At 49.5% G+C, this 22,745-nt stretch overlaps 3 protein-coding genes across 3 annotated transcripts in view; 1 reads left to right on the top strand and 2 right to left on the bottom strand.

Annotated features, from left to right (window-relative positions):
* Positions 1-684: 684 nt before the first annotated feature.
* Positions 685-11,474, bottom strand: rbx1 (ring-box 1, E3 ubiquitin protein ligase). The gene is made up of 5 exons (XM_078237596.1): positions 11,322-11,474; positions 5,286-5,364; positions 3,385-3,455; positions 2,283-2,368; positions 685-1,055 (listed from the first exon to the last, which is right to left on the bottom strand). The coding sequence occupies exons 1-5, from the start codon at positions 11,439-11,441 to the stop codon at positions 1,043-1,045; spliced, it is 369 nt and encodes a 122-aa protein (XP_078093722.1). The 5' UTR covers positions 11,442-11,474; the 3' UTR covers positions 685-1,042.
* Positions 10,011-22,745, top strand: part of LOC144509166 (histone acetyltransferase p300-like) — a 39,937-nt gene continuing 27,202 nt past the window's right edge. Inside the window, exon 1 of the mRNA XM_078237589.1 lies at positions 10,011-10,055. The gene's annotated coding sequence lies outside the window, so the exon portion shown is untranslated. The remainder of the gene's footprint in view (positions 10,056-22,745) is intronic.
* The window catches only part of xpnpep3 (X-prolyl aminopeptidase 3, mitochondrial), a 96,417-nt gene continuing 93,888 nt past the window's right edge, over positions 20,217-22,745 (bottom strand). Inside the window, exon 11 of the mRNA XM_078237587.1 lies at positions 20,217-20,503. The gene's annotated coding sequence lies outside the window, so the exon portion shown is untranslated. The remainder of the gene's footprint in view (positions 20,504-22,745) is intronic.

The raw sequence follows: 22,745 nt of genomic DNA, 5'->3' as shown, positions 1-22,745 counted from the left end.
AACCATTTCTTTCCCGTCCTGTTGCTTATCTCCACATGCAAATTCCACAACAGGAGTTTAAGGGCAACAGAATGAGGCCATTCGGCCTATTGAATCTGCTCCAGGAGTCAATAACACCACGGTTGGTCTGTTTGTTTTAACATCTGCAGACACTGCATCGATGCAAAGAGATGTCCCCAGTTGCCGGCACCCGTGTGCCCATTGCCTGGCATCACTCCACAACCCCAAATTCATTCAGCAAACTGGACTTTATGTACCGTTACCCAACCAAAGGGTGTGGAGGCACAGTGACAGTTGGCAGGTCGCCAAGTCGTAGGGATCAATACGGATGAATCACACCCTGTCTGCCCCTGGTGTCTGGAATGCCCGCACACCAGGTAGAAATCACTGAATGGACTACACCACGGCCAATTGTGGACCCAGGATGGAGACCAATCACAGCTTTGCTAGTACCCCTCAAGCCCGTTGAGTGGGAATGGAGGGATACAAAAGAATGGTCTAGTTTGGACCAGGGAGCGGTGTGGGCTTGGAGGGCCAAAGGGCCTGTTCCTGTGCTTTGTTCTTTGTTCAGCGGATGGAGCTATCCGAGTGATTCACCCACAGTCCTGAGAGGGGCAGAGTGTCGGGTTTCACCTCAACCTCAGCTTCCGGTGCGGACAATAAAATAACTGCACTTCTTTAAAATGGCCAGCTAAACTCAAATGTTTATTAAATAAAATACTGGTGAAGAGCCAAAGAAAACCTCGGGGGGGGGAACAGGGATGGGAAAGCAAAAGGTGTTTGCGTTGGGAGTATACTCTGGCTTTTCACTCTGATACAGCGAGTGTGAAGAGTGATCAGACGCTTTAATATCTCAGTTGAAATGTCTGCAACTGGACAAAGTAAATTGATTTCTTCTTTACAAAAAGGGCGAGAGTTCATGGTCAAGTCCTTGCTGTTTGAATAAATGCTCTTCCATTAGAGATAGTGAGAAGGGGGAGAGGCAGCAGACGGGAGTGGAATGCCGATGTCACGGTGCACACCAGGAGGCTGCTGTTCCCATCTAATGGCCGTACCTGAGGGGAGAAAGGAAATCATTTTTCAGTCACACTCCCACGTCCAGTCACATTTCAGCAACTCATCGTAAGCACCGTTATTATAACACATCATAGTATCGTGAACAAATATCCTCTACCCTTTGATCGGGGCCGATTACAGCTGTAATAGTGATGGCGATCTCAATGCTAGGCTCGGAAGGGCAGCATGGTGGCACAGTGGTTAGCACTGCTGCTTCACAGCGCCAGGGACTCGGGTTCGATTCCCGGCTTGGGTCACTGTCTGTGTGGAGTCTGCACGTTCTCCCCGTGTCTGCGTGGGTTTCCCCCGGGTGCTCCGGTTTCCTCCCACAGTCCAAAGATGTACAGGTTAGGTTGATTGGCCATGCTAAAATTGCCCCTTAGTGTCCCGAGATGCGTAGAGGGATTAGCGGGTAAATATGTAGGGATACGGGGATAGGGCCTGGGTGGGATTGTGGTCGGTGCAGACTCGATGGGCCGAATGGCCTCTTTCTGCACTGTAGGGTTTCTGTGATTCTATGAAAACGTGGGGCCACAACTTCGGAGTTAAATACTGTAAAAAACCCAAAACCAGCCACTCCACAGGACTCTCGCAACTCACCCACACTCCCAACCCCCAGCTGGCTTCCCTACCCGCCAGACTAACCACTAACCCACGGTATTCCCCAATCTCCCACCTCCATTGAGATTCCACCCCCTCCCAAACATGACTCCTGCCGCCCCGCCCCCTCCTCCCCCAACCAGCCCTACACTTATTCCTGACCTGACTGCTAAAGTTGAAGTTTATTTATTAGTGTCACAAGTAGGCTTACATTAACACTGCATTGAAGTTACTGTGAAAATCCCCTAGTTGCCACACTCCGGAGCCTGTTCAGGTACACTGAGGGAGAATTTAGCACGGCCAATGCACCCTAACCAGCACGTCTTTCAGACTGTGGGAGGAAACCCACGCAGACAGTGCAAACTCCACAGAGAGTGACCCAAGCCTGGAATTGAACCCGGGTCCCTGGTGCTGTGAGGTAGCAGTGCTAACCACTGTGCCGCTCCTCTCCACCCACCGCCCCTCCCAACTCCCTTAGACCCGATGCTAACCCACGTTTGAGTCCAATGGCCCCATCCCCCCCATCTTGTTTGTTTGGACTCCTTAACTAACCCCCCCCCTCCACCATCAAAATAAAAGTACACCCCCTCCCCCCACAACAACCAAAATGAAATACCACCACTTACTTCTGGAATTCCCACTCCCTGTTGTCCAGAGGACAAACTTGTCTAGTCTTCAGCCAACGCGAGATGCAGTGGAAATGGAAAGCATGCTGCAATCAGAGACACGAGAGAGAGAGGCAGGGGTTATAGTAAGTCCGCAGGCTGTGGGCACATCTATACACAGTACCTTCCTTCACAAGCAGGAGTGGTTGCAGAGCCCACCCCTGATCCTAGGTGCTGAATCGAGGGGCTGGAGCCAGAGACGGGAGGTATATCACAGTCGGACACTTACAAAGGTGGAAAAGGATGTCAGTGCGGGCAATGTCAACAAAAGCAAAATATACTGTGGACGCTGGGAATCGGAACTAAAAACAGAAAACGCGTCCGCTGCCAGGACTGAGTAGTTGCAGCATTTTCTGCTTTTATTGCCTTTACGTAACTCTACATGGACCAGATCCAACTTAACAGCCTGTAAGAGATACATCCACACAGTGAAGAATAAAGCAGCGTCCACAACAGTTCAAGCAGTTAAAACTCCACATTTTATTGTTCGGCTTTGTGCTGAGTAAGTGATTACCTTGGATGAGGTAACACACCCACACAAAAGGAAACTTCATGAGAAAAGACGTTACTGCAGAAGGCAGGGAAGGTGGATAGACTATTGTTAAGGTGGATAGACTATTGTTACCCAAGCTCCTGCTCATTCATGAGAAGCCTCTGAGGAAGTGACCATTTCACCCCAGCTTTTAACCCATTGGGAGTCTGAGCAATCCCACGTTTCAATCATTCCTTCACAAGGTGCCGACAGCCCAGATTGCTTCACTGCCAATTAAATCGCGTTGTAGTCACTGCTGTAACACAGGGAAACGTGGCAACCTACTGTGCACAGGAAGATCCCACGCACAGCACTTTCTGGCACTATTGCTTGGCGAGAAAAGGTTGTTCAAGGCACTAAAGTCTCCAAGCATTTCAAGTGGTGTCACTTTCCATTCGCTTGGAGCAGAGTTTGTCTCTTCATTCCAAGGCAGCATTCCCCCAGCCCCGCATCACCATTCTGACATCTAACAGTATTACAGTCTCCTTCCTAAGACCTTAAACTAAAGCTATAAAGACACTGGATACTTACATTACACACACCCCATGCAACAGTGCACTCCTCTGAAGTTGCTGAAGCTTGGTTTGCCTGACATTCTATACCTACAGATCAAACAAAAAGGTCCAACAATACATTACTCATCTGGTTTATCAGAATATCAGGTAAGGCCAGTATTAACTCGAATAAAACTAGGACGTGTGTGTACTGGCATTGCATAATGGAACCACAATCTCAGACTGCATAGAGCAGGCTCAGTCTCTCCTCTCAGTCACACCGGGTGCTCCGGTTTCCTCCCCCAGTCCAAAGATGTGCAGATTAGGTGGATTGGCCATGCTAAATTAATCGTAGAATCTGTACAGTGCAGAAGGAGGCCATTCGGCCCATCGAGTCTGCATCGGCCTCAATCCCACTCAGGCCCTATTCCCGTAACCTCACGCATTTACCCTGTGACACCAGGGTCAATTTTAACATGGCCAATCAACCTAACCCGCGCATCTTTGGAGTGTGGGAGGAAACCGGAGCACCCGGAGGAAACCCACGCAGACACGGGGAGAACGTGCAAACTGCGCACAGACAGTGACTCGAGGCTGGAATTGAACCTGGGTCCCTGGCGCTGTGAGGCAGCAGTGCTAACCACCGTGCCGCTGGTGGCAGAGTGGTTAGCACTGCTGCCCCTTAGTGTGGGGGGATTAGCAGGGTAAATATGCGGGGTTATGGGGATAGGGCCTGGGTGGAATTGTGGTCGGTGCAGACTCGATGGCAAGTTTAAGTCTCATATCAGGCAGCTCTTCATGTGATGATCAGCAGTTGGAATTTCCACTCCCAGTTAGAGGAATGGAGGTGAAAGCCCGTTAATTATCTGTAAAACCATTCGGGCGCAGGGAGGCGACTTTCTGAGCGGAAGAACTGAGAGGCGCCAAAACAGCACCTCCATTTGATAATTATCTTGAGTCTATTTTGTTTGTGACATAACTTTAATAAATCTCTCTCCCTGACGACAGTTGTTCTAAGCGTGGTTTCTAACCCTGTGCTTTGTTCCCAGTGGAATGCAGTAGCTCTGACTTGTAAGGTGCTGTCCTTCAGGCCTCGAATGGCCTCTCTCTGCACTGTAGGGATTCTACGACAGACGATATACAACCTTGCAGCACCCACAGAATGGGGACAAAACTGGTTTAATTTTCCTTCCCTCGAGCAGGGAAAGTGGACAGGTGCTTAAAATGCGAAAAAGATTTGATTGGGCAGATACAGAGATGGGGAAACCCAAAACAAGGGGACATCATCTTATATTGAGAACGGGGCCGTTTCAGAGTGAAATCAGGAAGCACTGTTTTCCTACACGGAGGCTGCTGGAAATCTGGATCTCTCTGCCGTTCAAGATTATAGGTTGTGGGATAACTTGAACATAGGGTTGCGATCAATCATCATTTGAAAATGAGTTTGAGTTCATTAGTTGATCTGCACGTTGACAGATCCTCAGATCCTCCTCCTCTCGGCAATAAATCGAGATTATTGGAACCCCCTGTACAGAGAAACTTAGTTTAGTTTATTTTATTAGTGTCACAAGTAGGCTAACACTAATGAATTTACTGTGAAAATCCCCTGGTCGCCACACTCCGGCACCTGTTCAGGTACACTGAGGGAGAATTTAACACCTAACCAGCATGTCTTTCAGACCGTGGGAGAAAAGTGGAGCACCCGGAGGAAACCCACGCAAGACATGGGGGAGAACATGCAGACTCCGCACAGAGTGACCCAAGCCAGGAATCGAACCCGGGTCCCTGGCGCTGTGAGGCAGCAGTGCTAACCCACTATGCCACCCTTGTGACGTGGCAGGCAAGAACATCAAGCCGAGCCAGCATGGCACCACAGCACATACTTTCTTCTGAAATCCTTGCTTCCATAACGTACAGATATCCACAGCAGATACTCACACAGGTCCATGATGTGATTTCGGCAGATGGCACAGTTATCGACCACAATGTCCCAGGCCCACAGAGCTACTGCATTCCACTGGGAACAAAACACAGGGTTAGAAACCACGCTTAGAACAACTGTCGTCAGGGAGAGAGATTTATTAAAGTTATATTGTTAAACTCTATTCACAAACAAAACAGACTCAAGATAATTATCAGATGGAGGTGCTGTTCTGGCCTCCTTCTGCTCTTCCACTCTGAAAGTCGTCTCACTGTATCGGAACGGTTCACAGATAATTAACGGGCTTTCACCTCCATCCCTCTAATTGGGAGTGGAAATTCCAAGTACTGGTCATCACATGAAGAGCTACCTGATATAAAGCATCAATATTCTGTCTAATTTAGAATCATTTTCAAGACTTATTTTTTTGTACATTTATAATCTTGTATATCTCTACGACCATCTCTCAAACACCTCCTTTTGAAGTCTAGGTTCCTTCAGTTTTTACTCTCCTTGTATCTCAGAGTTCATTCCACCCCACCACCGCGACACAAAGAATTTCCAGTCTTGTCTGTACAGCCTCCAATCCGTCACAGGTCAGCCACCGCCCACCTCGAAACAGGCAGCCCCTGGCTGGCAAGGTGCTGACCCCCAGTAGTCTATCTGCTCCGATCGGTGCTTGGAGCCGAGTCCCTTCACAACAAGTGGACGGAATCTATCACCAGGCAAACACAACAAATGGAAAGAAAGATGCCAGCAGTCCGAAGGAGGGAACAGGTTAATGAACTTTGTAATACTTAAAGATTTGTGCAAGCTTGTATGCTGGCTAAACAAACCACAGGTGTCAAGATGCGATAACGGCTAAGCACTAAAGAGGAATAATATTGTGACAATAGAGGAACAGAACAGAGACAGTCGTTTGAGACAGCTACGATTACATGGACTACGCAAAGGACGAAACCGCTGCGGCAGCAATAACTACATCATGGAGGACGAACCATGACAGACATCTTGGAGAACTGCGGACGTGACTCGGGGCGGGAACGGGGATGTATAAAAATCTACTCTTGTGTGTGTTCGGGGAGAAGTCTGGTGAACCGCTTTAGGAACCGGGCTTCTCCCAAAAGCTTTTGAAATAAAGCCACTGTACTTTGACTCACTAACAGTCTCAGGAGGTACTATTTTACTGACAACAAGTCTGATTGGCAAGGTGGTCAGGATTCTCCCAGACGGAACTGACAGCTTGCAGTAGGTCAATAACATGCGCACGACAGCCGTAATCGATATGGAATTGACTCGGCTGAGCACTGATGTAACATCCCTCCAAGAAACCAGGTTCACCGAGAGCAGGTCACAACACTGCCCCTGGCAGAGGGAGAATTCAGAGCAAATGTGGGGAATGTGACGGCTTCACTGTGAGGAACTCTCTGCTCGGATTGATACAGAGCAGATACAAATGGTTCAGAACATTTTCTCTCCATCAGCCACCTCTCAACTCAAGACTAGCGGCACGGCAGCACAGTGGTTAGCACTGCTGCCTCACAGAGCCAGGGACCCGGGTTCAATTCCCGGCTTGGGTCACTGTCTGTGCGGAGTCTGTACGTTCTCCTCGTGTCTGTGTGGGTTTCCTCCGGGTGCTCCGGTTTCCTCCCACAATCCAAAGATGTGCAGATTAGGTGGATGGGCCATGCTAAATTGCCCCTTAGTGTCAGGGAGATTCGCGGGGTAAATATGTGTAGTTACGGGGATAGGGCTTGGGTGGGATTGTCGTCGGTACAGGTTCGATGGGCCAAATGGCCTCCTTCTGCACTGCAGGGATTCTGTGACCAGTTAATACCATAAGCATCCACCTCCAATATAGTGCTCCACTGCAGAGGTGAAAGACTAGTTCTAGGAGGAGCTTGACACTGCTAGCAACAGAATCCCAAAATGAGAACATTATTACCTACTGAAGGAGTGTGCGTGGACCACAAGGCATGGCCCTCCTGCCTTGGACATTCCACTCTCAGATAACCCAGTTCTGTCGTCAGCTGGATAAGTTATTATCCATACCCAGGATTCAACCTGAATCTTCACTTAAGCCTCCCACAAAGCAACCTTGTGCTTGCTATCTGCAAAAGATTTACCAATCTCGTTAATAGAGATGTGAAAAATTTCCCCCTTATTTATAATATCCGGACAAGTCTGGAGAAAGCTCGAGGGAGGGATGCTGGCAGATGGAAAATCACTCGCAACAAATAATTTCTGCAGCAAAAGGGTCCTTTAGCTCTTTAATCACCTCCCTCAGGCCACAATCACCTTATCTAGTTCTGACTTCAGACCCTGTTCAGGGCATCTCGTGGACTTGGGAGATTCAATGAGTATGGCATGACTGTTTACATTTCTGAATATCACCCTATACCTTCAAACGTACACAACTATTTCCAGGAACTCTGCATCCAGTTCAACTCTCAAGTAGCTTCTAAAGGAACCCCGATAAAACAGCCTCTTCCAGAGACATGTGACAGGACCCCAGGTATATTGTGTGCAATCACTGAACATCACCAGGCTAACCAGAAAGGCGGCATCAGAGCCAAGTCCAGAAACAAGACAGCAAAATGGAATCTGGGTGCATCTGTGGAAAAATAATGTGACATTTCAGGCCTCAAAATGGATCACAGCTTTATTCGGTACCTAAACACTTGCTAAGAGGGTCACTGACTACACATCAGGTGGGAGAACCCAGGCACAACTTTCCTTTCCTTCAGTCAGGTCTAGAGTCTAATTGTTCTGTACCAATTGCTTTTGTTTTTCCATTTGTTTCTGGGACGTGAACATTGACGGGTTTGCCATTTGTTGCCCTAATTGAGAACTGAACTCAGTTAGCTTAACACTGGACTTAACACATTCGAGTTTCTGTAATCTCCATCCCTAAAACCCCCAGCTCACTGCATCCCTCCAATGCTGACCACTTGCACATCCCTACCTTTTATCATTTCAGCACCAGCAGCCAGGCAGTTACTGCCCGAGTCCTAAACTCTCGTCATAAATACTCGACCTCCCTTGTACCCTTTAAACTGCATCTTGAAACTTGCCTCTTGGACAAGCTTTTAGTCACCTGCCCAAATATCTGTGCGACACACTGTCTGTGTGTCTCCTGTAAAGCAGCTTGTGATGTTTATCTGACATTTTGTAAATGAAACTTCCTAATGTTGTCAGCCACATATAGAGCAAAGAGAAATCTTACTCGAATTGTGTAATGTTAATAAGGTACACAAGGAACATTAACTCCAAACAACTTATACAACAGCATGGTTCAGTGTCAATAGAAATAAGCTGCCATTTACCACTTGTTATACCTCCATTAATGTCAGAAGCTCTTTTTCTCGAGTAGATTGAGAAATTAATAAGCAGACACCTTTAAAATTGTTAAGGGGTTCGGGTGGAGAGGTGCAGAGGAGATGTTTCTACTTGCGCAGCAGACCAGAACTAAGGGACATGAATATAAGGTGGTCACTAACGAATCCAGCGAGGAATTCAGGAGAACCAGAATGGCTAGAATGTGGAACTTATTACTCCATGAAGGAGTTGAGGCAAACAGCATAGATGCAACGAAGCTGGATAAGAACAAGGAAGAAAGGGATAAAAGGATATGCTGGCAGAATGAGATGAGCGAGGTGAAGTAAACAGAATGGGAAGCAGCAAGTGTGATACATAAGCAGCAGTATGGACCGGTTGTACGGGATGTAATGTAACTGTGTTGGATAAAGACTCTGATTTAGCAAATTGCACACCCTTTTAAAGGGGCCATATGGATATTTTTCCAGATTGCACTCTCGACAAAATGCCTGTTCTCAGGTTCCATCTAACCTGCGAAATGCCAGGAAAATATCTTTTCAAGATTTCAAGTGGTTTCCAAAGTACGGGTCACAAATCTCCCTCCTCAGAGACCTCACCCCATGCTGACACGAAGACCCAGAGAGCACACAGCCTTCCCCTGCTCATCTCGGATTCTCTCCCAGACCATCATGGGTTCCTGCCCGTAGGAGTCTCCTTCCATCAATCGGGAAAAATGAGCGCTTGGCCAAAACCTCAGTAACTGTCACACATCAAGCTTTATGCCTATTTGGAAACATTGCACTCTATTTTTCTCCCCCCCCCCCCCTTTTGTCCCCCTTTACTTTACTTTTTCTCCCCCTTTGCTTCTCCATCCCCCCTTCTCTCAATTTTTCCTCTCTCCCACTCATCTCCCCTTTCCACCACATCTTCATCTGTCACAGTTTACCCTCTGATTTCAGCTTCTCTGCCGTTTGACCATTCACACCTTCTACCCTCCCTATGGACAGCCATTAGCAGTCTTTTCCCCTGGTTTCTGTGGCTATGACTCATCTTCTGTGGCTATGACTCATCCTCCCCCTGCAGTATAAATACCTCCCACTTTCTGTGCCTTTTGGCTTTGACAAAGGGTCATCTGGACTCAAAATGTCAGCTCTTTTCTCTCCTTACAGATGCTGTCAGACCTGCTGAGATTTTCCAGCATTTTCTCTTTTGGTTTCAGATTCCAGCATCCGCAGTGATTTGCTTTTACCATTGGACTTTCCTCATAAAGCCTGGCTCTGACCATGAAACTGGCAGCGATGCCTGCCACAGCTGAATCATAGTCCATTTAAGCCAACCCAGTTATTGTGGCAGTGTGAAACAACTTGGGTTTCAACATCAGCCACCTCAAGACTTCAAGCTGCATTTCCACTCTAGCACAGTCAAGGTGGACGAGCTGGAGTGACTCCGGTCAAGTAACAGACTGGTATGTAAAATATTTTTTACAAGGTGTTTTAAAAACATCACATGTATCATGCATTACACATTGATCTATAATACACAACCATTATTCTATATTCTAACCATTATTCAATGTTATTATGTCACTTTGTTTATGTCGGCCTTTGGGTTCAAGTGTTAAAATGGGGTTGTATTAGAAAACAGCTTTAGGAACTGATGAGGGATCCCCTGGTGAGCTGAGTCACTGTGGGACATGTGACTTATGGTATTTGCTACCAAATAAACCTGTTGGACTTTAACCTGGTGTTGTGAGACTTCTACTGTGCTTACCCCGACATGTGACCAGCAGCCTACAAAAATCCAACAGTTGGGGATATGTATTTAACCCCAGCACCAGATAGCTGGGGCACAGTGGTTAGCACTGTTGCCTCACAGCACCAGGGACCTGGGTTCGATTCCCGGCTTGGGTCACTGTCTGTGTAGAGTCTGCACATTCTCCTCGTGTCTGCATGGGTTTCCTCCGGGTGCTCCGGTTTCCTCCCACAGTCCGAAAGACGTGCTGGTTAGCGTGCATTGGCCACGCTAAATTCTCCCTCAGTGTTACCCGAACAGGCAGCGGAGTGTGGCGACAAGGGGATTTTCACAGTAACTTCATTGCAGTGTTGATGTAGGCCTTACTTGTGACACTAAAATACATTTTAAACTTGGCCCTCTCCCTGGGCCTCTCTCCCCCTGCCCCGGGGCCCTGGCTCCCCCCTGCCCCGGGGCCCTGGCTCCCCCCTGCCCCGGGGCCCTGGCTCCCCCCTGCCCCGGGGCCCTGGCTCCCCCCTGCCCCGGGGCCCTGGCTCCCCCCTGCCCCGGGGCCCTGGCTCCCCCCTGCCCCGGGGCCCTGGCTCCCCCCTGCCCCGGGGCCCTGGCTCCCCCCTGCCCCGGGGCCCTGGCTCCCCCCTGCCCCGGGGCCCTGGCTCCCCCCTGCCCCGGGGCCCTGGCTCCCCCCTGCCCCGGGGCCCTGGCTCCCCCCTGCCCCGGGGCCCTGGCTCCCCCCTGCCCCGGGGCCCTGGCTCCCCCTTGCCCCGGGGCCCCTCTCTCGGGTAGGCCGGGTATTCTGGCCGCCCCCTTCCATGTCCCGCCCCCTCGGCCAGCTCCGATTGGCTGGCAGCCTCAGATCTCCATTCTAATTGGTCGGCCCCCGCTGTCAATCACGGCGTCAACATCCGGCAGCATTTTAACGCCTTCACATTTTATTATCGGGCCGTTCCATCGGTACCGGGGCCGCCTCGGTGGGCGAGCAGTACCTTTTTAACCTCGAAGCGCTTCTTGCCGCCGCTGTTGGTGGAACTCGGAGCGTCAACATCCATCGCCGCCGCCATCTTGTCTGAGTGAAGCCGGCCCGGCGCTAGCAGCAAACTGCGCATGCGCGTGAGACGTTGGAGGGGATAAAGGCCCCGCCCCTCATTGGGACCCTGCCCCCTCTTCAAGCCCCGCCCCCTCAGTGAAACCTGACCCCGCCCCCTCACCGGGACTCCGCCCCCTCCTCCAGCCCCGCCCCTTCCTCACGTCCCACCCCATCTCCACATCATGACACTCCCCCTTAGTGAGACCCCGCCCCCTCGTCAAGCCGCCGTCTCCTCACATACCTCGTCCCCCTCAGTGAGCCGAGTCCCCTCGGCGAGATCCCCGCCCCCTCACCGAGACCCCGCCCCCTCTTCAAGCCCCGCCCCCTCTTCAAGCCACGCCCCCCCTCAGTGAAACCCCGCCCCCTCAGTGAAACCCTCGCCCCTTCTTCACGTCCCACGCCTGGAATAACACGTCACATCATAACACGCCCCCTCAATGAGACCCCGCCCCCTCAATGAGACTCCGCCCCCTCCTCAAGCCCCGCCCTGAGATAACACTCCCCTCAGTGAGTGAGTCCCCTCAGCGAGACCCCGCCCCCCTCACCGGGACCCCGCCCCAGCAAGTCACAGCGCCCCCTGCAGGAAGGTCGCTGCCAATGGCTGGGATTGCAAGAGGCTCCATTACATCATCTCCCTCCCTGTCCATAGATCCCAGGTTAAAGCCCAACAGGTTTATTTGGTAGCAAAAGCCACTAGCTTTCGGAGCGCTGCTCCTTCATCAGGTGAGTGGGAGTTCTGTTCACAAACAGGGTATATAAAGACACAAACTCAATTTACAGAAAAGTGGTTGGAATGTGAGTCTTTACAGGTAATCAAGTCTTAAAGGTACAGACAATGTGAGTGGAGAGAGCGCTAAGCACAGGTTAAAGAGATGTGTATTGTCTCCAGACAGGACAGTTAGTGAGATTTTGCAAGCCCAGGCAAGCTGTGGGGGTTACAGATAATGTGACATGAACCCAAGATCCCGGTTGAGGCCGTCCTCATGTGTGCGGAACTTGGCTATCAGTCTCTGCTCAGCGACTCTGCGTTGTCGTGAAGGCTGCCTTGGAGAACGCTTACCCGAAGATCAGAGGCCAAATGCCCGTGACCGCTGAAGTGCTCCCCAACAGGAAGAGAACACTCTTGCCTGGTGATTGTCGAGCGGTGTTCATTCATCCGTTGTTGTAGCGTCTGTATGGTTTCCCCAATGTACCATGCCTCGGGACATCCTTTCCTGCAGCGTATCAGGTAGACAACGTTGGCCGAGTTGCAAGAGTATGTACCTGGTGGATGGTGTTCTCACGTGAGATGATGGCATCCGTGTCGATGATCCGGCACGTCTTGCGGAGGTTGCTGTGGCAGGGTTGTGTGGTGTCGTGGTCACTGTTCTCCTGAAGACTGGGTAGTTTGCTGCAGACAATGGTCTGTTTGAGGTTGTTTGAAGGCAAGAAGTAGGGGTGTGGGGATGGCCTTGGCGAGATGTTCGTCTTCATCAATGACATGTTGAAGGCTCCAGAGAATAGATTCCAGGCACATGCAAGGAAATCAAATGTTCTTTTCATTGTGAGGAATGTAGCTATTTTTATTTAAAATGTTGGTGTCAGGTGGATAATACAAGCCAGAACCAGACTTAAAAAACAAATGAGAAGTTAATTAAGAGCCCTCAGCTGGAATATTGTGTACAGTTCTGGGTGCCACACTTCAGAAAGGATATAGGAGAGCGTGCAGAAGGGGTTTAAAACAAGGTTCCAGAGATGAGAAACTTCAATTATGAGTTTAAAGTTTATTTATTAGTGTCACAAGTGCGCTTACATTAACACTGCAATGAAGTTACTGTGAAAATCCCCTAGTCACCACACTCTGGCGCCTGTTCAGGTACACTGAGGGAGAATTTAGCACGGCCAATGCACCTAACCAGCACGTCTTTCAGACTGTGGGAGGAAACTGGAGCACCCGGAGGAAACCCATGCAGACACGGGGAGAATGGCCTCCCAGTGCTCCTATTTTCCATGTTTTGATGTATCTGGAACACCTCCTGTGACAAACGGAAGATCACGGCGAATGCTGATGATTCTTTCAAGAACGGCGCGCGCACACTTCTCAACAACAACTTGCATTTATCTAGTGCGTTTAATGCTTCAGAGGAACATTGTCCGAGAGAATTAACACGGTCCCATACACACAGACCCAAGCCAGGAATTGAACCCGGGTCCCTGGCGCTGTGAGGCAGCAGTGCTAACCATTGTGCCACCGTACCACCCTGGATTTGGAGGTTCTTGTACATAAATCGCAAAAAGCTAGCCTGCAAGTTCAGCAGGTGTTAGGGAAGGTTAACGGAATGATGAACTTTATTTCAAAGGGAATGGAGTGTAAAAATAGGGAAGTCTTGCTAAAACTGGACAAGGCACTAGTTAGACAACACCCAGAATACTGTGAACAGTTTTGCTCCCCTTATCTAAGAAAAGATGTACCAGCATTGGAGGCAGTCCAGAGAAGGTTCACTGGGTTGATCCTGGGTATGGATGGATTTTCCTATGATAGGGCGGCACGGTAGCACAGTGGTTAGCACTGCTGCTGCACAGCTCCAGGGACCTGGTTTCGATTCCCGGCTTGGGTCACTGTCTGTGTGGAGTTTGCACATTCTCCTCGTGTCTGCGTGGGTTTCCTCCGGGTGCTCCGGTTTCCTCCCACAGTCCAAAGATGTGCGGGTTAGGTTGATTGGCCATGCTAAAAATTGCCCTTCGTGTCCTGGGATGCGTAGGTTAAGGGATTAGTGGGTAAATATGTAGGGATATGGGGGTAGGGCCGGGTGGGATTGTGGTTGGTGCAGACTCGATGGGCCGAATGGCCTCTTTCTGTGCTGTAGAGTTTCTAAGATTCTAAGGGGTTGAGTAGGCTGGGCCTGTACTCATTGGAGTTTAAGAGAATGAGAGGTGACTTTATTGAGAGATATCGGATTCTCAGGGGGGTTACTAGGGTAGATGCTGAGAGGTTGTTTCCCATCGTGGGAGAGTCTCGGAACAGAGGGCAGGATCCCAGAGTAAGGGGGTCACCCATTTAAGACAGAGATGAGGAAGAATTTCTTCTGAGACGGTAGCGACTTCATTGCATTGTTAATGTAAGCCTACTGGTGACTAATAAATAAACTTTACTCTTTGAATCTGTGGAATTCTTTCCCGCAGAGGGCTGTAGAGGCTGGGCTGTTCGGCATGTTGAAGGCTGAGGTAGACAGGTTTTTAATCCGTAAGGGAACCGAGGGCTATGGGGCTAAGGTGGGAAAGTGGAGTTGAGGATCATATCAGATCAGTCATGATCACATTGAATGGTGGAGCAGGCTCGATGGGCCGAATGGCCAGCTACTGCTCCTACAATTTCTGGTCTTATAATTGGAGAGCACTTTAAAGTCTACAGCATAGGCAAAATGGAACGAATGGCCTCCTTTTGGCTTATAAAATGCAAATTAAGTAGACTGGGCATCATAAATCAAATTAACGAGCATCCCCTTTATAAAGGAACACAAACAATGCATTCCCAGTTCCAGCTTTAACAAGAGGGAGGCACTGGCTGGGCCAGCATTTATTCTCCATCCCTAATTGCCCCTTGAGAAGGTGGTGGTGAGCTGCCTTCTTGAACCGCTGCAGTCTATGTGGTGTAGGTACACCCACAGTGCTGTTAGGGAGGGAGTTCCAGGGTGGCGCCAGGGATCTGGGTTCAATCCCCGGTTCGGGTCACTGTCTGTGCAGAGTCTGCATGTTCTCCCCGTGTCTGTGTGGGTTTCCTCTGGGTGCTCCAGTTTCCTCCCACAGTCCGAAAGACGTGCTGGTTAGGTGCATTGGCCGTGCTAAATTCTCCCTCTGTGTACCCAAACAGGCGCCGGAGTGTGGCGACGAGGGGATTTTCACAGTAACTTCATTGCAGTGTTAATGTAAGCCTACTTGTGACACTAATAAATAAACTTTAATTTACTTTGTTTTGACCCAGCGACAGTGAAGGGAGAATTTAGCACGGCGAATGCACCTAACCAGCACGTCTTTTGGACTGTGGGAGGAAACCGGAGCACCCGGAGGAAACCCACGCAGATACGGGGAGAACGTGCAGTCTCTGCACAGTGACCCAAGCCGGGAATCGAACCCGGGTCCCTGGCGCTGTGAGGCAGTGAAGGAACGGCGATATATTCCCAAGTCAGGATGGTGAGTGGCTTGGAGGGGAACTTCCAGGTGGTGGTGTTCCCAGGTATCTACTTGTCCTGCTAGATGGTAGTGGTTGTGGGTTTGGAAGGTGCTGTTGAAGGAGCCTTGGTGAGTTCCTGCAGTGCATCTTGTAGTCACTGCTGTGACCGAGTGTCAGTGGTGGAGGGATGTTTGTGGATGTGGTGCCAATCAAGCGGGGCTGCTTTGTCCTGGATGGTGTTGAGCTTCTCGAGTGTTGTTGGAGCTGCACCCATCCAGGCAAGTGACTTGCGCCTTGTAGATGATGGACAGGCTTTGGAGAGTCAGGAGGTGAGTTACTCGCCGCAGTATTCCTAGCCTCTGACCTGCTCTTGTAGCCACAGTATTTATATGGCTGGTCCCAGTTCAGTTTCTGGTCAATGGTAACCCCCAGGGGATGTTGATAGAATCAAGCGCAGTGTTCCCAGAGTCCAAAATGGACCCCTGTCTCTCAGGCATCCACTATGGTCTCCTGTGCTGTAAGGTTTTGTTATTAACCTGAGATTTCACACTAACTGCCTGCCACAATTCTGAGGAGACAGTAACGGGTTTTGATCCACACCATGGACCAGATATAGTGAGGGAGAAGGTAAACAAATGAAACAAGAAGGTTTAGAGGGGATGTGTGAAAGAACTGTTTCACCAAAAGGGTGTCTGGAACTCACTGCGTGGAAGGATGCTGGAGGCAGAGAAGAAGTATTTAGATATGCACTTGCGATGCCAAGGCAACAAGGCCAAGTACTGGAAAATGGGATTAGAATAGAATCCCTACAGTGCAGAAGGAAGCCATTCGGCCCATCGAGTCTACACTGACTCACCGACAGAGCATCTTACCCAGGCCCACCCCCGCCCTGTAACCCCACTCATTTACCCCACTACTCTCCCTAACCTACACATCTTGGGGCAATCCACCTAACACCCAGAGAAACATAGAAAACTACAGCACAAAACAGGCCCTTGGGCCCCACAAGTTGTGCCGAACATATCCCTACCTTTTAGGCCTGCCTATCTAACCCTCCATCCTATTAAGTCCCATGTACTCATCCAGGAGTCTCTGAAAAGACCCCATTGAGTTTGCCTCCACCACCACTGACGGCAGCCGATTCCACTCGCCCACCACCCTCTGTGTGAAAATCTTCCCCCTAACATTTCCCCTGTACCTACCCCCCAGCACCTTAAACCTGTGTCCTCTCGTAGCAGCCATTTCCACCCTGGGAAAAAGCCTCTGAGAGTCCACCCGATCTATGCCTCTCAACATCTTATATACCTCTATTAGGTCTCCTCTCATCCTACGTCTCTCCAAGGAGAAAAGACCGAGCTCCCTCAGAGTGGTGAATGTGTGAAATTCACTACCAGTAGTTGAGGCCAAAATGATTTCAAGAAGAAATTAGATATAACTCTTGGGGCTAAAGGGATATGTGGGGGAAGAAGGGAATCAGGATATTGAATTAGATGATCAGTCATGGTCAAAATGAATGGCAGAGCAGACTCGAAGGGCCGAATGGCCTCCTCCTGCTTCTAGTTTCTATGTTTCTTTGGACTGTGAGAGGAAACCGGAGCACCCAGAGGAAACCCACGCAGACACGGGAAGAATAGAACAAAGAACAAAGAACAATACAGCACAGGAACAGGCCCTTCGGCCCTCCAAGCCTGCGCCGCTCCCCGGTCCAGGATTGAATCCTGAATCCAGGATCCCCGCCCAATTTTCCAGCCTATCTACATCCTAATATCCTATCCACCGAGCTGTCCCTCACAGCTACGATGCTTTGTTCATCACAACCTATTAACTCACCCCCACCCCCCCATTCCAGACCATGTGATCTCCAGACTCTGCACAGAAAGACACTCAAGGCTGGAATCGAACCCGGGTCCCTGGCGCTGTGAGGCAGCAGTGCTCACCACTGTGCCACCATGCCGCCCAAAAATCAGGTCTGCACCGACCCAGGCCCTATCCTCATAACCCAATGCATTTACCCTAGCTCATCCCCCTGACACTAAGGGGCAATTTAGCATGGCCAATCCACCTAACCCACACATCTTTGGACTGCGGGAGGAAACCCACACAGACACGGGGAGAACGTGCAGACTCCGCACAGACAGTGAGCCGAGGCCGGATTCGAACCTGGGTCCCTGGCAGCAGTGCTAACCACTGTGCCACTGTGCTGCTAGGTGGTTTGTCTTTGACTGGTGCCGACGCGATGGGCTGAAGGGCCTTTCTCTGCTCTATACTTCTCTGGGAGTATGAACTAAAACGAGATAACGGAGGGAAATTTCTGTGACAGCTTAAAAAGCTGTGCGGAATCCTGAAACACATTCTCTCTTTCAGAGACTGGGGATTTCCACATTTTCTTCTTTTTATTTGGAAAGGAGGATGAATAGAATTTCAGACTGAAAAACAAAAGAGAAAAAGAGTGAGGAGGAAGAGGAGGGATGATGCTCTGAAGAGAATGTTTAATCCAAGCTCCAAAGTGGTGGCGAGGAGGGGGTTAAGACAGCACACTCTACACACATCCCTGTGAGGAGGGAGGGGATCAGAACAGTTACCTCAACTCCAACTGTCCCACAGGGATAGGGTGGCACAGTGGCTAACACTGCTGTCTTACAACGCCAGAGACCCGGGTTCAATCCCAGCCTTGGGTCACTGTCCGTGTGGATCAGCTAGATAGTCAGTATCTTTTCCTGAAGGTCAGGGAGTCTAAAACGAGAGGGCATAGGTTTAAGGTGAGAAGGGAGAGATACAAAGGTGTCCAGAGGGGCAATTTTTTCACACAGAGGGTGGTGAGAGTCTGGAACAAGCTGCCAGAGGTAGTGGTAGAGGCGGGTACAATTTTGTCTTTTAAAAAGCATTTAGACAGTTACATGGGTACGATGGGTATAGAGGGATATGGGCCAAATGCGGGCAATTGGGATTAGCTTTGGGGTTTAAAAAAAAAGGGCGGCATGGACAAGTTGGGCCGAAGGGTCTGTTTCCATGCTGTAAAACTCTATATGGGGAGTGGGCGGGAAGATGGAGCCGGAGACCAAGATTAGCCATTGGGTGGCACGGTGGCACAGTGGTTAGCACTGGTGCCTCAGAGCATCAGGGACCAGGGTTCGATTCCCAGCTTTGGGTCACTGTCTGTGTGGAGTCTGCACGTTCTCCCCGTGTCTGCGTGGGTTTCCTCCGGGTGCTCTGGTTTCCTCCCACACTCCAAAGATGTGCAGGGTAGATGGATTGGCCATGCTAAATTGCCCCTTAGTGTCAGGGGGACTAGCTAGGGTAAACGCAAGGGGTTGTGGGGATAGGGCCTGGGTGGGATTGTGGTTGGTGCAGACTCGATGGGCCGAATGGCCTCCTCCTGCACTGCAGGGATTCTATGATTCCCAGTTGAAGGCGCCCGTCACTGCTCCACTCTCCAGGCTACACACGGAGGGAAAATGAGAAGGGGGAGGGGTCACATTTACTTTAAGATGTTGGACTTTCCCTCCATTTCACAAAAAGAAGGCAACAAATGGAACTTTAAAAATAATCAGTAGAATTTAATGTCTTGTACCATTGTTCAAATAAACCATCAATGCAACATATATATTGACAATATCAAATGAACATAGATTGATGATGCAGTTCCTGTGCGTAAGAATCCCAAATCTTGATCAATAATTTACTGGAATGAAATGTGCATAAAACTCAATTATTCGTTGAAAACAGTGTTAACTTTTCCAGTTGCACCATAGAAAATATCACAGCTTGGTATGGTCCCTGCTCTGTCCAAGACTGCAAGAAATTACAAACGGTTGTGAATGTAGCCCAATCCATCTCACAAACCAGCCTCCCATCCATTGACTCTGTCTACACTTCCCGCTGCCTCGGCAAAGCAGCCAGCATAATTTCAGAATCCTACAGTGCAGAAGAGGCCCTTTGGCCCATCGAGTCTGCACCGATGCACGAAAGGCCCTGAACTGCCCACCTGATCCCACTTGCCAGTGGGATTCAAGGACCCCACGCACCCCGGACATTCTCTCTTCCACCTTCTTCCGTCGGGAAAAAGATAACAGAAGTCTGAGGTCACGTACCAACTGACTCAAGAACAGCTTCTTCCCTGCTGCCATTAGACTTTTGAATGGACCTACCTTATATTAAGTTAATCTTTCTCAACACCCTAGCTATGACTGTAACACTACATTCTGCACTCTCTCCTTTACTTCTCTATGAACGGTATGCTTTGTCTGTATAGCGCGCAAGAAACAATACTTTTCACTGTATCCCCAATACATGTGACAATAATAAATCAAATCAAATCAAATGAAGGGGTGCTTTACGTCAATCCTCTGGTAGTGGCGACCCAATCCAGTTGGCCTTTCTCCACAAATAGCAAGTTCTGCGGGGCTATTCATTTAGAAAGGTATCACAGCCATGTCCGATCCTAATCTCATTCAGAGACATGCAAGCAATGGTCCCTCTAAGCTGCCCGGGTGTGCCGCCATGCAGGAATATGCAGTGCCTGGAACAAGCAGGGTGCTCACAAGCAACACTCCTTCTGAGATGCACACCAATCTTAAAGGCAGCGGTCAGTGCAAAATGGCAGCCGCATACCTCTAACAGAAGCTCGAGGGAACGTTACTCCAGAGTAGAAATCCTAACCGGTGTTTCCTCCTCCACCCAGTGGCATTGCTGCCAAACCTCACGCTAGCTCTATGATATAATGCAGCTAAACCTAAACTGATGCTTCCAGTTGGTACAGTTCAGCACCGACACTTAATGTTTTACTCACATCTGATGCCACTGGAGGGGTTTAACCGGCGAGGTCAGACACTGGCTGTATAAATGCCAGAATAAGAAGTGAGGATTCCCATTCCGATGAGAAATAATCTCAGTTCTACAAGCAGATGATAAAAGGCTGTGCAGACTCGTACCTAATGTTCAAAGGGGAGCTGGACAAATTTCTAACCACAACTGGTGCTGGATCCTGCAACGGCTATAGGCCCTAACAACATTCCAGCAATAGTATTGAAGACTTCAAGACTTGCGCTCCAGAACTAGCTGCATCCCTAGCCAAGCTGTTTCAGTATAACTACAACATTCTCATCTACTGTCAATGTGCTAAATTGCCCAGGTATGTCCTGTATACAAAAAGCAGGACAAATCTAATGTGGCCAATTACCATCAATCTACTTTTGATCATCAGCAAAGTGATGGGAAGTGTTTTCGACAGTGTGGCAATTACTCATCAATAATAACCTGATCACTGAGGCTCAGTTTGGGACATAACTGCAGGAGGTCCTCAGGGTAGTGAACTAGGCTCAAATATCTTGAGCTGCTTCATCAACCTTCCCTCCATCAGAAGGTCATAGGTATTAGCATTAGCTATGAGGAGAGGTTGGAGAAACTTGGTTTGTTCTCACTTGAGCGACGGAGGTTGAGGGGAGACCTGATAGAAGTCTACAAGATTATGAGAGGCATGGACAGAGTGGATAGTCAGAAGCTTTTTCTCAGGGTGGAAGAGTCAATTACTAGGGGGCATAGGTTTAAGGTGCGAGGGGCAAGGAGATGTACGAGGCAGATTTTTTACAGAGGGTGGTGGGTGCCTGGAACTCGTTGCCGGGGGAGGTAGTGGAAGCGGATAGGGTAGTGACTTTTAAGGGGCGTCTTGACAAGTACATGAATAGGATGGGAATAGAGGGATATGGTCCCCGGAAGGGTAGGGGGTTTTAGTTAAGTCGGGCAGCATGGTCGGTGCAGGCTTGGAGGGCCAAAGGGCCTGTTCCTGTGCTGTAATTTTCTTTGTTCTTTGAGTGTAAGGCTAGGTGGGAGTATCGGGTGAGCTGCCACACAGTGACCATGGTCGCCTGGAATCCATTTCAGTTAAGCTCAGAAGTCATTTATTTCCCGAGGGTTTTCTGCCACACGGTTAGTTGTTTTTGGGGGATAACAGTGTGCAGTTATCCCATGACCCTGGGGGACAGTGAAACACTTTAGTTTTAAAAACGCTCTCGTGTGTTGTTCCTGTGTCTTGCTCTCTGCTTCCTGGACTGGAGGAATGGACAAATACTGTCGCAGCTTTTACACGTCTGGTCAGGTGACTCAGTGGAACAGTGTCATCAGAAGCTGCCACACGCAGGGACCGTGGAGTGGAGATGCCGGATTCACTTGTGGTTGTATCTGTCGTGGTTAGTGTTTCATTGCGTGTTCCTGAGGTACCCGGTACAAAGGGGCAGTTTGTTAATGGTGGGCCCAGATCTGCTCCAATTCAAACAACTCCTTGGGACAGTCTGCTGGAAGAACGACCGGCCACTCTTCCGTGATCAGAACATCATCCTCAATCCGAATTCCGCTTCCACGGAATCTCGGCGAAGCTGACGCGTCAGCGTCCGGTGAGTAGATCCCTGCAGAGGAAAGAATGATTCCAAGAGCAAGTTTATCCAAGGTCAAAACCTGGAGTGAAATAGTCACGGTTAGCTGGGAGGGGTCAGTGTGTGAGCTGGTGTGTGTGTGTGTGTGTGTGTGTGTGTGTGTGTGGGGGGGGGGGGTTTAGCAGGGAGGGGTCGGTGTGTGGGGGGGTTAGCCAGGAGGGGTCGCTGTGAGCTGGTGTGTGTGTGGGGGGGTTAGCTGGGAGGGGTCGGTGTGTGAGCTGGTGTGTGTGGATTAGCTGGGAGGGGTCGGTGTGTGGGGGGGTTAGCCTGGAGGGGTCGCTGTGTGAGCTGCTGTGTGTGTGGGGTGGTTAGCAGGGAGGGGTCGGTGTGTGGGGGGGTTAGCCAGGAGGGGTCGCTGTGAGCTGGTTGTGTGTGTGTGTGTTTGTGGATTAGCGATATTAGAATTTTATAGTTAAGGTTAACAATATTAACAACAGAATTAATAAACAGGTGACTAAACAGACAGTTCACTCAGAAGCGAGACTTTATGCAGGTCCACATTTCTGGATTTCATGTCTTTTATTATGAAAGGAAAACTGGACATTTTATCCTAGACCATATCAAGTCAATAAAATGCAACAAATGCTGGTCATACTGAAATTTACTGAACATTAATTCATTTTTGAAAACAGCTTCAATTGCAGGAAGTGCTGGCTTTAAAGTTACAGCAGTAAGAAGTTTAACAACACCAGGTTAAAGTCCAACAGGTTTATTTGTTAAACTTCTTACTGTGTTTACCCCAGTC

This window comes from Mustelus asterias, chromosome 21, assembly GCF_964213995.1.
Source record: "Mustelus asterias chromosome 21, sMusAst1.hap1.1, whole genome shotgun sequence".
In the NCBI taxonomy this organism is placed as follows: domain Eukaryota; kingdom Metazoa; phylum Chordata; class Chondrichthyes; order Carcharhiniformes; family Triakidae; genus Mustelus; species Mustelus asterias.
The sequence above is the reverse complement of the archived record's forward strand: the minus strand, read 5'-3'. Positions and strand labels throughout refer to the sequence as shown.

What these genes read in the sequence shown, in the direction of transcription:
- rbx1 (XM_078237596.1), bottom strand. Translation starts at nt 11,441, where the DNA reads ATGCGCAGTTTGCTGCTAGCGCCGGGCCGGCTTCACTCAGACAAGATG. An exon ending in AAATCACATCATGGACCTGT is followed by an intron (nt 3,456 to 5,285) that starts GTGAGTATCTGC and finishes TTTGATCTGTAG; the next exon opens with GTATAGAATGTCAGGCAAAC. An exon ending in TTGCATGGGGTGTGTGTAAT is followed by an intron (nt 2,369 to 3,384) that starts GTAAGTATCCAG and finishes CTCTGATTGCAG; the next exon opens with CATGCTTTCCATTTCCACTG.